The sequence below is a fragment of the Canis lupus genome, chromosome 27 (genome assembly GCF_003254725.2).
Source record: "Canis lupus dingo isolate Sandy chromosome 27, ASM325472v2, whole genome shotgun sequence".
Taxonomy (NCBI): Eukaryota; Metazoa; Chordata; class Mammalia; order Carnivora; family Canidae; genus Canis; species Canis lupus.
In genome coordinates, this window is record NC_064269.1 from 16,159,182 (window position 1) to 16,176,178 (window position 16,997).

At 38.1% G+C, this 16,997-nt stretch overlaps 1 protein-coding gene across 3 annotated transcripts in view; it reads left to right on the forward strand.

Annotated features, from left to right (window-relative positions):
* PKP2 (plakophilin 2) overlaps window positions 1-5,756 on the forward strand; it is an 87,687-nt gene extending 81,931 nt beyond the window's left edge. For 2 of the 3 annotated variants that reach the window (XM_025455577.3, XM_049102280.1), the window contains exons 11-13: window positions 1,285-1,474; window positions 4,068-4,155; window positions 4,303-5,756. In XM_025455577.3, coding sequence (XP_025311362.2) covers window positions 1,285-1,474; window positions 4,068-4,155; window positions 4,303-4,371 — 347 coding nt within the window. In that variant the 3' untranslated portion in view covers window positions 4,372-5,756. The remainder of the gene's footprint in view (window positions 1-1,284; window positions 1,475-4,067; window positions 4,156-4,302) is intronic. The other variant, XM_049102281.1, reaches the window with a different exon arrangement.
* Window positions 5,757-16,997: the final 11,241 nt, after the last annotated feature.

Sequence of the window (16,997 nt, forward strand, 5' to 3'; positions counted from 1 at the left end):
CTTGTTATACATGTTATTTTAAGATAAATACATGTATTTTTTTTTTTTCATGAAAGACACAGAGAGAGAGACAGCAGCATAGGCAGAGAGAGAAGCAGACTACCTGGGGGGAGCCTGATACAGGACTTGATCCCAGGACCCCAGGACCACCTGGGCCAAAGGCAGATGCTCAACCACTGAGCCACCCAGGTGCCCCATACATGTTTCATAAATATTTTAGAGATACATAATCTTTGCAGATGTGTTTCAGATAATCATATTCCTATTATTGAGTTATTTAGGCTTTTTATAATTTTTCACTTGTATATAATACTATAATAAAAGTCTCTGCATAAATCTTTTTCTATTTTTAAAATGATGTCTTTAGGATGAATTTCCAGAAGTGGAATTATTAAATCAAAGAATGTGAAAAATTTTAAATTCTTGACACTTCTGTCAAACTGTCATTGTTGTTTCTGTCAAAAGACTTCCAATGTACTAAGCACAGAGTATTATCTTTTTTGGAGTGCCTGTGGGTGCCTCAGTCAGTTGAGTGTCCAAATCTTGATTTCAGCTCAGGTCACAATCTCAGAGTCATGAGATCAAGCCCTACATCCAGCTCCATGCTCAGCAGAGAATCTGCTGGAGATTATCTCGTTCCCCCTCCCTCTCTCATGCTCTCTCTCTCTCTCTCAAATAAATAAATAAATCTTTATTTAAAAAAAAAGAAAAAGAAAAAGAAAAGAAGGGGAGCCTGGGTGGCTCAGTAGTTGAGCATCTGTCTGCCTTTGGCTCAGGTTGTGATCCTGGGATCAAGTCCTACATCGGGCTCCCTGCGAGGAGCCTGCTTCTCTCTCTGCCTGTGTCTCTGCCTCTCTCTGTGTATGTCTCTCCTGAATAAATAAAATCTTAAAAAAAAAAAAAAAACCAACTTTTTAAGAATCTTTTTAAAATCCGAGTATCAGATAGATTACATCTTTCCATATGTTTATTAACCAATTGTGTTTCTTTTTGAAACCTTCTTTACCCAAAATGTATTGGGATCTTGAAATTAAGAATCTTTCTAGGGATCCCTGGGTGGCGCAGCGGTTTGGCGCCTGCCTTTGGCCCAGAGCGCAATCCTGGAGACCCGGGATCGAATCCCACGTCGGGCTCCCAGTGCATGGAGCCTGCTTCTCCCTCTGCCTGTGTCTCTGCCTCATTCTCTCTCTCTCTCTGTGACTATCACAAATAAATAAAAATTAAAAAAAAAAAAAGAATCTTTCTAATCAAGTATTGTTGTTGTTGTTGTTTTTCATTTTGTAGCCAAAGAAACTCTACCTGATTTGGTTTCCATAATTCCTGACACAGTCCCGAGTACTGATCTTCTCATTGAAACCACAGCCTCTGCCTGCTACACGTTGAACAATGTAATCCAAAATAGTTACCAGAATGCACGGGATCTTCTAAACACTGGGGGCCTGCAGAAAATCATGACCATCAGCTCAGGCGATGTGTAAGTCCTGTGGTATCTGCCAGTTGACTGTTTCCTCATTCCTCACCTCCAGTCCCATATGTAAATCTAGTTTTGAATGTCCACACATTGAGTACCATGGGTAACATGGACAGAAAATGAGATCCTAAAGTTGGGCCAGATCGTCTGGTTCAATCCTTAATAATCAAACAAGTGAAAAACTGAATTCTTCAAGCCAAAGAGTTGCCCATTCTCTTCTAAAATATCCAGATAGACAAACTCCATAGCTTCCCTGGGTAATACAATCCAGTCTTTTATCAACCTGGTGAATTAATTTGATTCTCAAAAGAATAAAATAAGACCAACATAATCAGAAATTCTTGCTTTCTCAGTTTTCTCTATCACTTCTCTTCTATCTTTTATTCCCTTTTGAGAATAGGTCTAGTGTATATAAGTCATCCTACATCCCTGTTTCTGTCTCTTTAAATTTTCCCCATTAAAGAAGACAAGAAAGAAAATGAAAAACATTGTGTAACAAAATTATTACTATTAGTTAATTTAGAGGCATAGAATCCAGAGGGGGCATCTTTTTCTCTTTACACAATTCTGAATTGTTTGACTTGTTAAATACAAGTTACTTTTGTAAATAACTAAGAAAGAGAAAAAATTTTATATCCTGATTCTGATGAGTTGTGAAGCAAACAGACTTTCCCCTGGTAGACAATGTGTGCCTGACCACACGGCGAAGCATAGGCGGGTCGGTGGTGTCCTGGAGTAAACACACATCTCCTTCCCCTCAGCCCCATTCAGGTGAGCCCTTGTGCTCTGCAGCCCCACTCTGGCAAACCTCATAGGAAAGGAAGACCATATTCAGAATCCTAGGATTAAAAGGAGCACTAGATAGAATGTTAATTCCCCAAATCAGAATATTCACCTGTCCCCATAGTCTGGAGGAGAACAGTTGCTCAGTCTTTATGGAAAGATTGAATGATTGCTGTAGAACAGAAATGACTATTTCAAGTAGTCATCCATGCTTATAAGCAAATCTCAGGAAGACCATGTGATTTTAATGATTTGAGTCTTCAGGTATAAGAAGTGCATGAGCCTATGCCATCACTTTTGGAAACTACTTATAGCTGAGCAACACATGGGATGTACTACTCTATTCTTTTTTTGCCCTGAGTGTCCATTTGCTCTGTCTTAAAAAAAAAAAAAAAAAAATCAACAAAGAGCTTTTACCAGTTATGCCCACTGCCCTTTCCTTGTTAGTGTTGTATAGCTGATGTGTAATTTAGGGGCCTAGCCTGGAAATCAGTTGCCATTTATAGCATTTTTTCTTTGAATAAATGATTTCCAAGTGCCACACAACCAACCTTTTTTTTTTCACACAACCAACTTATAAACAAACTATGATATAAAACCCTTGCAATTCAGAAATATTTTTCAATTTTAAATATTAAACACCCATTGCTTTCATGGATTTATTAGTGCCTCAGTATTAGCAAGTAACTCTGAAAAGTCCATGAACCATGACACCAGGGTGGCTCAGTGGTTGAGTGTCTGCCTTCGGCTCAGGTTGTGATCCCTGGGGTCCTGGGATTGAGTCCCACATTGGGCTCCTCATAGGGAGCCTGCTTCTCCCTCTGCCTATGTCTCTGCCTCTCTCTGTGTGTGTTTCATTAATAAGTAAATAAAATCTTAAAAAAAAAGTCCATGAAGTACTAAAAAAAAAATCTGTAAAGTGATGATTTGACTTACCCTTAGTGCAAGACTGGCATGGAAAAGAAAGGCTTTTAGCAAATGAATGAACTCAGGATGTGCTTCTCCATACAGTTTTGTATTTTCTATTCATAGTTGCCTGTTCATAAATTCCTATGATACGAGAAATCTTTGTTAAATGAAAAAATTCAGCCATGTGCTGGTTCAGGTGATGGAAAGAAAGAGCGTTAAGTAAGCATAGATCCTTAGCCAGAAACAGAAAATTTAGGACAAATTTTTTGTTTTGTTTCATTTTTCACTTAAATTCAATTTAATTAACATATAGCATATTATTAGTTTCAGAGGTAGAATTTAGTGATTCATCAGTTGCATATGAACCCAGTGCTCAGTGCATCAAGTGCCCTCCTTAATGCCCATCAACGTTACCCCATTCTGCCACCCACCTCATTATAGAATAATTTTTTTTGTATATATACACACACATTATAAACATACAAATATATTTCTATAGTATATATATAATATTTGATATAAATATATTTAATTTTATTTATTTAATATAAAATAAATGTAATAGTGTATATAAATATACAGATTGTAGTCTAAATAAATTCAAGGTTTCATGAAATCTAAGGATATATTCCTTATAAGTATCAGGAATATACTCTATAAACTATTGGTTAGCCTGTCCTAATGGCCTTAAAAATGTTTTTTAGTAATTTTTTCTTTTAAAACCCAATGGCCCCCGGCCTTCAAAGCTCACTATCTAATTCTCTTGTCATGGTGAGTGGCCTGACTTAGTGGACAGCCACCAAGTGACAGCAGTTAAAGAAGATATACAGAAGGTCCAAAGGCAGCATTCAGAAGCCTGACACGTTCTCACTGATCTCAGAATATGCCTTTTTCCTCTTTTCAGTTATGCCTCCAATAAAGCAAGTAAAGCTGCTTCTGTTCTCCTCTACTCTCTGTGGACACACACGGAGCTCCATAATGCCTACAAGAAGGTAAGAACACTAGAAAGGTATGAGTAGCAGTTAACATCCAGATCATGGTGGCCCACCTTTCTGCCCCTGGTAAGAGATTGCTAAAAACTGCATTTTCTCATGTGAAAATGTTATTACCTTTCACATCTCTGTTTGCTTATTCCAAAGGCTCAATTTAAGAAGACAGATTTTGTCAACAGCCGGACTGCCAAAGCCTACCACTCCCTTAAGGACTGAGGAAAATGACAAAGTGCTCTCAGAAATCTCCACCTCACCATTGTCAGCCACAAAAAAAGTCCCAGAGGAAAACACCTATTTTTCTACTTCCCAGCCCAAGAAACCTCAAAAAAGCATGCCCTGTTTCTTAGTCCTTTTCTATTTTCAAGGTCCCATCCAGAAAACAAATAAGCAGAATATAATTTTATTAGTCTTCCAGAAAACTTTTGCAAGTTTGCTACCAATAGACATAACAGGCTTTTACCCTCCAAAGATAGTGGTCTTTGTGATTGGGGCTAATGGCGCAGGGCCTCCTGGAATCAAAATGTGAATTCAAGTGGAATAAATATTGACAAAAAATAAAGAAGGAGGTGGTTGTATTAGTAGGATTTTAAAAGTTTGATTTACATTTATATTCCTTTAATGGTTTCCATGTTTTGTCACTCATATGCACGTTGCTTTGCCATTGAGCCACGAGTGTATTGTTCTGCAGTGTTGAACAGAATGGAAACGACAAGAAATATTTGCAGAGTTATCCAGGAGAAAATTTAATGGCAAAATTATACATTTGTTCATTTTGTGCTTGTTTTTATAGTCTTAAATTTTTCTCTCTGATTTGAAATGAACTTAAGAAATTTAGATCACAGAGCGTACATGACTCTAAGAAAACGAAATTGAAACGAAGTGATCATAGCAAATTTAAAAATCTTTTCACTAGAGAAAGGCAACTATGGTTTTGAAATTCAGTGTTCCCTCTCAACACTACGTGTAAATACGAGCATTGCTCAAGGAAATACCTACCCTATGACAACACCATGAAATGCGAATCTCTCCTGAATAGTAGAATTCAGTGTGATCTTTTGCCTGGACTATTTTAGCCATTTCAGTGGGCTGGTAGAAAAATGGACTCTATATTCTTTAGCTACAAAAGGAACCAAACCTCTCAAACTGGTGAGTGAAAACACAGCTCATTTGAATGAATTACACTATCAATCAGCCCAACTTTGCCCAACATTTAAAAAATAGCACAGAGCCCATAAATCTCATGTAATCTTCCTCAAGCCAGCATTTTAAGTCAAGGAAATTCTAGAGCAAAAAATATGAAGACATCATGTTGAAGAAAAATATGCAAAGGCTGCCCAAAAGTGATATGAGAAATACAAATGTTGAAAAGTTGACATCATCTGTTAAAGCTAATCTATATCAAGTGTTCTTTTAACTGAGCTGTGATTAATACCATTTGCATAGAATTAGTCTCCTCGGCTACAATTCTGTTATATTTTGCGTTTTTTTTTTTTTTAAATATGACAATGTTTGCTATAAGAAAGTAAGAAGGAAAAAAAATCCTTCCTCTCCTTTTGGCCAGAAAAGTGTAATAGAAAATAAATTCCCATTTTCAATTTGAATGTGTACTTAAGTCTTTATTGTATTTAGAAGCTGAAGTTCTTTGAATTTTAAAAGCTTGATGAAGAAGACTTAGATTACTAATCTAGTTCAAAATGAAATCGATTAGATACCAATTTTTATTTTTTTTATTTTTTTTAATTTTTTTTTTTTTATGATAGTCACACAGGGAGAGAGAGAGAGAGAGAGAGAGAGGCAGAGACATAGGCAGAGGGAGAAGCAGGCTCCATGCACCAGGAGCCCGACGTGGGATTCGATCCCGGGTCTCCAGGATGGCGCCCTGGGCCAAAGGCAGGCGCGCTAAACCGCTGCGCCACCCAGGGATCCCTAGATACCAATTTTTAAATACTGAAAAGAAATCATCTTTTTCTAGAATTTTGTTGAATACAATTTGGAACATGATTTATTCCTCCAGATAACTGATAGATGTTTGAGAAGTTTCTGTGTTTTTTAAGGCATTAAAAAGGTTCTTAGTAGAACCTTCAATGATATTAAACACAAAAGGAGACAAAAATAATATTGCCTGCATTGGTATCTGTGTATATCTGATTTATTTGTGGATCATGGTATATGTGGTATGATTGACATGACATTTGAAGATCTGACCTTATAAACTTCAGTTTCTAAGGGTTTAATACTTTGTTTTTATTTCTTCCCTACGTAAAGCCCTAAATTCTTTACCCAGAAATACTTCCTATAAGAAAAGTGGAACTAGCTAATGACTAAAGCATAGAAAAATGGAGAGACATACAAATGTGATAGATTTTAGTAAATTGATTGGGTCTGTGACCCTGACAAGAAAAGACTGTGTCTGATACCCATGTCCTACTTTGTTCATTCCGCTTACCAAAAACCTCACCACTTTACTATCTGTGGGTATTTCTCTGAAGGAGGTTCTTGTGTTGAGTATCAGTTTTGACCACAGGTCCACACAAAAAGCTCTTTTCTGAATATGTGTTCCGTCCTTGCCCATGTCACCAAGGGAGTTGACGGGCTGAGCAGGGTCATTTTGTCTATCTGTTCCAAAGGGCTGCTACCTTGTCAAGAATTCTTAATGGTTTTCTGGCATATGGGAGGTCGCTGCCTGGATTTCTATCCCTGGAAACATTTGTTTATACCTGATGGAAATAATCAAAGGGTTATCGGGCAAGATAGGGTATTAACATGTCAAATAGGAAATTAAGCAGCATGAGTAGATAAACCACTTCAAAGTGAGTTTAATCACCCTCTGAAAAAGCAATTTCTTAGAATAAAAAAAGGAAATAGGAAATATATATATATTTAAATCTATCTTTATATACATATACTTTATTTGTAGTGTAGTTATAAATGAAATTTCCTCTAAAATGTGTAATGAACTTATTATGCTTTGGAATGAGGATGACTTCAGTATGTTTGTACTTTCAACAAAATCACAGAAACCTCTAATCGTGGGATCTGAGGATTAGGGGGGAATTTAGAGGACATCTGGTCAAGTCCTCCTTAAAGTATCGTCTTGCATCAGAAAAGACGCAGGTCTTGTTAAAGTAACAGAGGAGAAAAATATGCAGTCATTCATTGAGTTAATGCTCAACATGACCCTGTAATTCAGTCATTTTAAGAGTCCGTAACTGTTGCATTAGAGTATTTGTTGTGGAAGAGAAAATAAATAAGGAAACAAACTTTTCAAAATAAAATACTGCTTTAGATTTAATGTTTTAGTTGACAGTGGCACCAAGAGTTATCATCTCTTTAAGTAAACTTCAACCTTGTAAGGACTATATGAGAAAGAAAAGCTCTCTTTTTATGACATATTTGGGAAAGAGATCAAAATGCACTTAAGTTGGTAAAAGAGCTGTTTAAAATATGAGTGAAAGGGAAAGCATCCTCAGAAACCATAGCTGGGGTTAGTCATGATTTAGTAAAACCTGAAAATCAATGATTTCAAGAGATTGAGGACTAGTTCTTGAATCTTTCATTTCATTCCCACCGTAGTATGCTAATCTGCAGGCAGGAAGGCAACTCAGAAGGCAGTTATTCACCTAGAGGAGCAGGTTGAGGCAGCAACAGACATTCCTACATCCAGCTGATCAAACCTTGTCATAAAACTCAACATCAAGAAGCAGTTAAATCTCTCCAAGGCCTGGATTTCACCTGTAAGCTAACATACAATGGATCTGGCAAGGAATAAAAAACAAGTTCAAACTTGTAGATTTTCCTATAACTGTAATATGTTCTCCCCAGTAACAAGTAATCCTTTGGGAGTTTTGTTTTAGAAGAGAAAGGGGGATGTGGTTCCCCTTTTAATTATCTTTCAACATACATGTATTTGAACATTTATTTATTCTGGAGCTGAAGACCAATGAGCTGCATCTTCATGGGAAAGTGCTCACCGATCTGAGTGAAATGAATTCTCTGTGATGGACACACTTACAATTTACAGTATCCTTTGCATTATCAGGAAATGATGAATGATGAAATGATGACATTTCATTTCCTGGGAAGTGAATCTCAGCATCCTATAGGGTGGGAGTTGGGAAGCACTAGACCCATATAGAACTTCTGGAATAGGTCTCTTAGAAAACAAGAAATGGTTAACCTGAGAGGCAGAGGATTATTAAGAAGATACCTGCATTTTTAGCCAGAAGGAGTTGTCAGAATTGATATCCTTTAATAAGAATGTGTGAAAATTTTAATGTTTAGAAAATTGACAAAAAATTTTTTTCTCAGGAATCTGTTTTACCTCTTGCTCTAATTGGAGATTTTTACAGTTCCTAATATAAAAAATAGAAGTAGTCTATTTTTGTGGCATTGCCTGAACAGCTTTTTATAAGAATTATGTGTGAACGTATTAAGTAGCACATCCTACTTCTTCTAAAGTGGCTCATACCTAAAGTGACCCACTTCCTCATGTCAAGGTTCTATTTCTCCTGCTTTAGTTTCTCACTTAAGATGATGTTTCATTTGCATTTGAGTAACAAAAAAGTTCAACTCAAGTGGCTTACACAATAAACCTATTTATTCCATGTAACAGGAAGACCAAGTTTGGCACAGGTTTGGTTATTTCAGCAACTCATTGAAGTCATCAAGAGTCTAGATTCTTTTTTTTTTTTTTCAAATTTTTAATTTATTTATGATAGTCACAGAGAGAGAGAGAGAGAGAGAGGCAGAGACATAGGCAGAGGGAGAAGCAGGCTCCATGCACCGGGAGCCCGATATGGGATTCGATCCCGGGTCTTCAGGATCGCACCCTGGGCCAAAGGCAGGCGCCAAACCGCTGCACCACCCAGGGATCCCCAAGAGTCTAGATTCTTTCAATCTTTCTGCTCTGCCATCCTCAGCACCTTTGCTTTTGTCACCTAGTTGATTTCTCCATGTTGACAAAATGGTTACGACGTCTCCACACATGTCATCTTTATAGGACCATGTCTAAAGGCCAGAAGAGCAAGCATTCTTTTCTTACATCCATTTTTTTAATAAGTAAAGAAAAATTTCCCAGAGGCTTCCGTCAGATATCCCCCATTTCATATTACCCAGAATTCTATCAGCTGTCCATTCTGAAATCAATTCCTAGTGAGAAAAATGAAACTACTGTTCCTTTTTCAAACCAGTCACATTTCACCTAAGGCTGAACCAAGATGCATGGATGGGGAATACTTGAACAAAATCAAGGTTTTAATGAGCAAGGACAAAAGGGGCTACAGAGTAGTCAACCAACATTGCCTGCCATCTGTAGGGACACTCAGAGAAGAAAAAATCAATATTTTTTTTTAAAGAATTCAACATTTTTAGCAACCAGACTTCATTTGGCCTATAAAAGAAGTATTGTCTCAAACAATGCCGGGGAAAGAATAAGTTTGTCTTGCACAGCTGTTGCATCACATTTGGGACAAAGTCCAGGAGGGTTTGTAGCTAAAGAATGATGGAAGAGCTGGCAACTGCAGTTAAGCCAATAATCATGATTTCAAGGAGAATAATGAAAGAAGCTGATAAAACTGATGCTCAGCAGAACAGTAGAGGTGGAATAAAATTATTTCAGAAGTACCGTGCCTCTTTTCATTCTCCTTTTCTTGACATCTACCATTCCTCGCCTTTAGTAATTACGGATCCCAAGTGATACCTTCATTGACCAGATCATCTTAGAAGAACATGGGGCCTGAGCCTGAGGTGTTTGGATAATCTCATCTCCTCAGTGAGACATCAGTTTAGCCAGTAGACACAACATGGATTTGAATTCTGACTTTAGCTCTTACTGGCTTTGTGACTCCGGGGAGTTTACTTTAACTTTCTGAGTCATTGGTAAAATGGAGTTGACAATTCCTGCTTCATAGGATTGTTCAGGGAATACAATGAGCTGATATGTTCATTACGCTTGGTACCTGGGCACTCAACCTCCTGTGGATCTGGCTGCCACCAGGGGTTCCCTAGCCTTCAGCTTATGCCTCTGGTTTCATTCCCCTGCTTTTCACAGTGGCCCAGGAATCATTTAGAGCAGAAAGCACATTTCATGGTGATGAAACGAAGTGATGAGAGACAGAGGGAAACTTCCCTGCTGAATCTCCCTGCCCCCTCCAGCCCCACTTCATGCTTTCTAGTCCTGCTCACTTTTCTTCTGCTGCTCGGTAATCCACAACCCCACGGTCTCTAGGCCTGCCTGTTTCCACTCCAGACTATTCTCCTGAAGAACTCAAATCAGGGAAACCTACTAGGAGCACAAAGTGAAAAGACTCCCTTTGCTGCTAGAGTTGCAGCAGGAGATGACATGTTCTTGCTAAGCCATGTGGAAATATTAAATATGTTTTTCTATTCAAGAAGGGTATTTGTGCTATTTAGGGCATCTGTGCTATTATTTAAATAATGCATCAGGTCAATCAAACAGTAGAGCTTAATTTTCTTTTCTGGGACACCTGGGTGGCTCAGTAGTTGAGCATCTGCCTTTGGCTCATGGGGTCCTGGGATCGAGTCCCATGTCAGGCTCCCCACAAGGAGCCTTCTCTTCCTCTCTCTCTTCTCTTCCTCTCTCTGTGTCTCTCATGAATAAATAAATCAAATCTTTAAATTTTTTTCCTTTTCTGAAAAAAAAGTGATTTTTTTTTTAGAGTGTTCTGATACTTTTCCAAAGTGAATTTTGATGTGTGCATGAAAGTTCAGTGTGGCATAAACGGCTCATTGCCCCCACTACATCCTTTCTCACTTTCCCCCAACACAATAGAATTTTTGACAGGACACAGGGTGCCCAGTGTAAAGACTGCATTTCCCTGCCTTGCCTGCCTGGAGCTTGAGTTGAAGGCACATGAATAAATGCTAGCCAGCAGCATGTAAGTAAAGTAATCCCACAGCCTCTCAAAACCTTCCTTAAGACAGTGGCCGCGTGCCCTTTGCCCTCACTTTCCCCCTTTCTCCATTCTGCCTGGGATGGTGACACTGCCTGCCTGGACCACAAGGATGAAGGCCTCCATCTGGTATGATGGGACAGTGATCTCAGTGGAACCTGGTCATGCCAGTTCTGGGCCACCTACCTTCAGTCACTGCACACATGAGAGAAAATTTTATTGGATGTAAGCTATGATTATTTTAGTTTTTATATCTCATAATCAAGCTTAATTCTAACCATCACTTCTTGATACTATTATATAAAGCAAAATCAAAATAAGAAAATTCCCAAACCCGAAGATACAGTGCTTTTGTCCTAAATCAAAATGCCAACTGGAAGATTAAACTGCTAGCAAGAATATAGAAAAAGAGAAGTAAATTTGGTAAGTTAATTATGGACTTCAAATCCATTTATTCTGTTGATAAGACTCTTTACAAAGTCTCCAGTCACATCGTAAAATTAATTCTCAATAGAAAAATACATAAATTTCCAAGAGGGAACTGGAAGGCACAGGTTTGACCTAATGGTGTCATATTTCCTCTGGGAAGCACATTCTGAGGCATATTGCCTAGGGGGTAAAATGTAATACCTGAAATACAATCCTTGTAAAACTGTGTGACTAGAGGAACATGTTTTCTGCAATGTATTTCTTGACAAATGTCAAGAGGAAATAGTTGGAAAAAATGAAAAGAGCCATTAAATAGCCTAATTTAGGTCACGAACATTTCTAAAACTTCTACTGCAAAACCATCTACAGTTGACTAACACACGGTGTCCCACAGGAACTCTATTTGATAGAAAGGCACCCAGGTCGTAATGAACCTGTGTGGATTTGTGGCCTTTAAAAAAAAAAAAAAAGATTTATTTATTCATGGGAGAGAGAGAGAGAGAGAGAAAGGCAGAGACACACACAGAGGGAGAAGCAGGCTCTCCACAGGGAGCCCAGTGTGGGACTCGATCCCCACAGACCCCAGGATCACGCCCTTAGCCAAAGACAGACACTCAACCGCTGAACCACCCAGGCATCCCAAGATTTGTGTTTCTTAAGCATTGAGCTCAACTTAAAGATTTGGTTGCTTTCGATACAAATGTAATTTTTCTATAAAAATTTTACTTGATCTTCGATTAATATTATAATAAGTTTAACAGTAATTTACTCCAAATAGCTAATACTTTAGTTAATTATATTTCAGTTAAGCATGTTAAATAATAATCACAGAATTTCAGTGTATCTCAAGGCCTTCCGTACACCCATCATGTTAGATCCAGATATTTAAACTTTCCTAAGTAGTTAAATGGTGCTGAGAGACCTGAGCATCTTGGCCTGAAATATCCAATTCCTTTACACAGCCAAATACTATTTTCAAACTAAATCAAATACCTTCCTCATAAAAGTCACAAGACTGATATTAATTAAACATATCAAATTAAAATCACAAGTAGAGGGGCCTCTGGCTGGCTCAGAAGAGCATGGGAGTCTTGATTTGGGGGTCATGAGTTCGAGCCCATGTTGGGTGTAAAGATTACCAAAAAAATAAATAAAAGTTAAAAAAATAAAACCACAAGTAAAAGTGCCAGATCTCCTCAATTTTATCAAATGTATTAAATAACAAATGGAGGCAAATTATAATGACGATTCTAAAACTTACCTCTATGTGTACATAGAAGTATTAAAATTTTTATTTTTATTTATGTCATTTCTTTGATAGCTAGAGTCTTTGCAGGGTTACAAAGTCACTTGTATAACTAAAGAAAACAGTATGCCTGAAACTAATATAACACTGTATTTAACTATACTGGAATTTTAAGAAATAATAAGTTATCTAAGGGTACCTACCTGGCTCAGTTGGTTAAGCATCTGCCTTCTGCTCAGGTTATGATCCTGGGGTCCTGGGATCGAGCCCTACATGGGGCTCCCTGCTCAGTGGGAAGTCTGCTTCTCCCTCTCCTCATTTGTGCTCTCACTAGCTATTTCTGTCACTATCTCTGTCTCTCTCAAAATCTTTAGATATAAAATAAGTTATAGAAATAAAAATAAAGCAGTTGTACCATCTCAGGATGGCTAAGTTCATCAGTATGAAATCCAAGACCAGAATGTGGTCTTTGAGTGTGATTATAGCCAGAGATTGCAGACATAGACAAGGGGTCTAGATGCTAATTCCATTTGATGCTACCCGAGCCATGCAAACCACAGATGACCTCTCTGTCCTTTCTCACAGACTATCCTTCTTCAAGTGCTAGGACTTTGGAAGCACATGCTTTTTCTGCTACCGATCCCCTTACCCAATCTCTAACAACGTTTTATTGACCTACTTGGGTAGGGTGAACTCCTTACTCATACACACACAATCTTACGCACCAAGAAAGATTGCAACAAATCTCTCCTGCCTGAGTAGAGTTAATGGAGTCCTGCAAGCACACAGAGTAATTAATGTTTTTATGCGTTACTTTATTACCCATAAAGCCACCATTTTTTAAACATCATAAATTGACTTTTGGCCCTGATACAAAAAGTCTACAATAATTAAAAATTAAAGAACAGCATTCCTTTGGGGGAAAAAAAACACACACACAACTTCTTTTTTCCCTCCTGGGGAAGAAAACCATTGCCCCTGAGAGCTTAATAGATCTAAACTCATGGGAGATGAAAGGCACTTCCAAGTCTTGAATTTATATCCTACTTCAAAGAAATTTTTCTGAACCAAGAATACTTAGCAGATTTAGATGTTTTAAAATCATTTTTGAGCAAACCCCTACTGGGGTTTTTGCTTTCAAGAGTTTAGTTTAATTTTGGCAGGCAGATAATTAAAGCTATCGATTTGTTCTGTCTTTAGCTACTTGAAATTATATTGAGGGTCAGAGTCTTGTAAGAATTTCTTCTTCATCAGGAAAACCATTAGAGAAGCTCATTTCCAGCAATGCTATCCTTGGCAAATTAATCTTTTTTTTGAAAAACTATTCACTCTAGTACTGTAAAAACCCAAGCAATTAGCCAAATTCCTTATTGTTAGAGTTGTAGGCTGTTCAACATTTTTTAATTCACTACCCATGATTCATTATTTTGAATAGGTGTGTTCTGGGCCAAGGCCCCATGTTGATAATTGCAGCAATAAAACCGAAATGATCAGAGTTATTCATGAGATGCTCATATATAAAATTTGTTTCTGTATACCACAGGTATTACGGATTTTGCTTAGTCTTTTATCCTCATTATTTTTAAAGACAGTATTTCCTCTCTTTCTACTATAGAACCACAGTTTATCAAACAATTATAAAACTGATTTTATTTTTGAAAAAATATTTTGTCAGTTATGCTCTAACTAAAACCAGCCATCATAGGTCAACAGAATCTGATTAAGTGGAAGATATATCTATCAAACCAAAAAGTTCCTACAAATTGAAGCTTCTGGCAACCCTGCACCAAGCAAGTTGATCAGCAGCAGCATTTTTTCAACAGCATAGGATATTTATATCTGTTTTGTGCCATTGTCTGGAAGTCAACAACTAGAGATTAAGGCTTTGGTTAAAAATAGAACCTCTGGGGATCCCTGGGTGGCTCAGGGGTTCAGCACCTGCCTTTGGCCCAGGGCGTGATCCTGGAGTCCCGGGATGGAGTCCCACATTGGGCTCCCGGCATGGGGCCTGCTTCTCCCTCTGCCTGTGTCTCTGCCTCTCTCTCTCTCTTTCTATCATGAATAAATAAAATCTTAAAAAAAATATATAACCTCTTTTAAAAAACAAACTCTCATAGACAACACCAAAATTTCCAACCAACAACATCATACAATATAAAATAAATCAATGGCATTGCATAGTAACTCATCATATGATGGAATAATATATAGTAAAGAAAAATAAGCTACAGCTATAAGCATAGGTAAAAAAGAAACCTTTTATTAGATCATGTTAAGCAGAAAGAGACTAAAGTAGGATGATTCTATTTATATAAAATTTCAAAAACTAAAAAATATTGATTAGGAAAAGCTACTTATGTGTCTTTAAAAAGCCATAAAAAGAATGCATGAGAGAAGTATTTAAGAACATGTGTAAAGAAGATAATTGTAGGGGTGCTCCTTGCTTGCTATGTAGAGAACAGTGCTATGTCAGTGAATGAATGTGACAACCATTCTGTAATGCATATAGAGATGTATTTAAGAACACTGGAAATAAGGGGATCCCTGGGTGGCGCAGCGGTTTGGCGCCTGCCTTTGGCCCAGGGCGTGATCCTGGAGACCCGGGATCGAATCCCACGTCAGGCTCCCGGTGCATGGAGCCTGCTTCTCCCTCTGCCTGTGTCTCTGCCTCTCTCTCTCTCACTGTGTGCCTATCATAAATAAATAAAAAACTTAAAAAAAAAAAAGAACACTGGAAATAAGATGTTTGCAAGGGAAAAGAATCATGTTGTAGGTTGAGTTGTGTCCTCTAACCCAATCTGACTAGTGTCTTAATTAAAAAAAAAAAAAAACTATAAAAGGTAGCCAGTAAATGGTTAACACCACACTTATGTCAGCGGTTACCTCTGGAGAAGATACAATTAAGGAGATTTATGTGGGAACATCCAAGGTATTGGAAATGGTCTATTTGGTAAACCTATATTGTGAGTTCTCTAGTGCGATATAGGTCATGATTTAAAAGTTCAAAACTAATTTAAAGATTGAAAATGAGCTGCCATGCTTAAAAAATAAACAAGCTGGGAACTCTGAGCAGAGTTGCACATGCTTGTCCCACTTCCATCTCTACTTGGAACCAGGATCCCCTACCTCAGGGTCGGAGCACACCCTTCCAGCTTCTGGGAGTGTTAGCAATCGCTGTCTCTGAGCTGAGGTCCTCTCTGGGACTTGTCTTTGGACACAGACAGCCTTAGACCATAGATAGCACCCCCGTCCCTGGAATAGTCCATATCCACAGACTGGTCAAACTGAGATTATAGGCATACCTCCTTCTTTGCACTCTGCTTTTATTGCATTTTCCAGATACTGCATTTTTTACAAATTGAAACTTTTGGCAACCCTGCATCAAGCAAGTCTATCAGCACCATTTTTTTTTTCAACAGCATTCTGTTCATTTCATGCCTCTGTGCCATATTTTGATAATTCTCACAATATTTCAAAGCTTTTATTATACTTGTTGCAGTGATCTGTGATCAGGGATCTTTGATGTTACTACTGTAGTTGTTTTTAGGGCCTTATGAACCACTCCCACCTAAGACAGCAAACTTAAGTGATAAGTGTGTGTGTTCAGACTGTTCCACCACTGGCTATTTCCTTCACCTCTCTCCTCCTCCTCGCGGCCTCCTTATTTCTTGAGTCACAGATTGAAATTGGGCCAGTTAATAACCCTACAATGGCCTCTCAGTGTTCAAGTGAAAGGAAGAGTTGCATGTCTCTCACTTTAAATCAAAAGCTAGACATTTTTAAGCTCAATGAGAAAGGCATGTCAAAAGCCAAGACAGGCTGAAAGCCAGGCCTCTCACACCCGTTAGCCAAATTGTGAACACAAAGGAAAAGGTCTTGAAGGAAATTGAAAGTTCACTCCAGTGAACACACAAATGATAAGAAAGCAAAACAGCCTTATTGCTGATATGGAGAAAGCTTCAGTGGTCTGGATAGATGATCAGTCACAGCATTCCCTGTAGCCAAAGCCTAATCCATAGGAAGTCCCTAATTCTCTTCAATCCTGTGAAGGCTGAGAGAGGTGAGGAACCTACAGAAGAAAAGTTGGGAGGCTTTGGTTAATGAGGTTTAAGGAAAAAAGCCATCTCCATAGCATAGCAGTGTAAGGTGAAACAGCAAGATATCAAGAAGATCTACCTAAGGGGCACCTGGATGGCTCAGTAGGTTAAGCATCTGACTTTGGCTCAGGTCATTATCTTGGGGTCCTGGAATTGAGC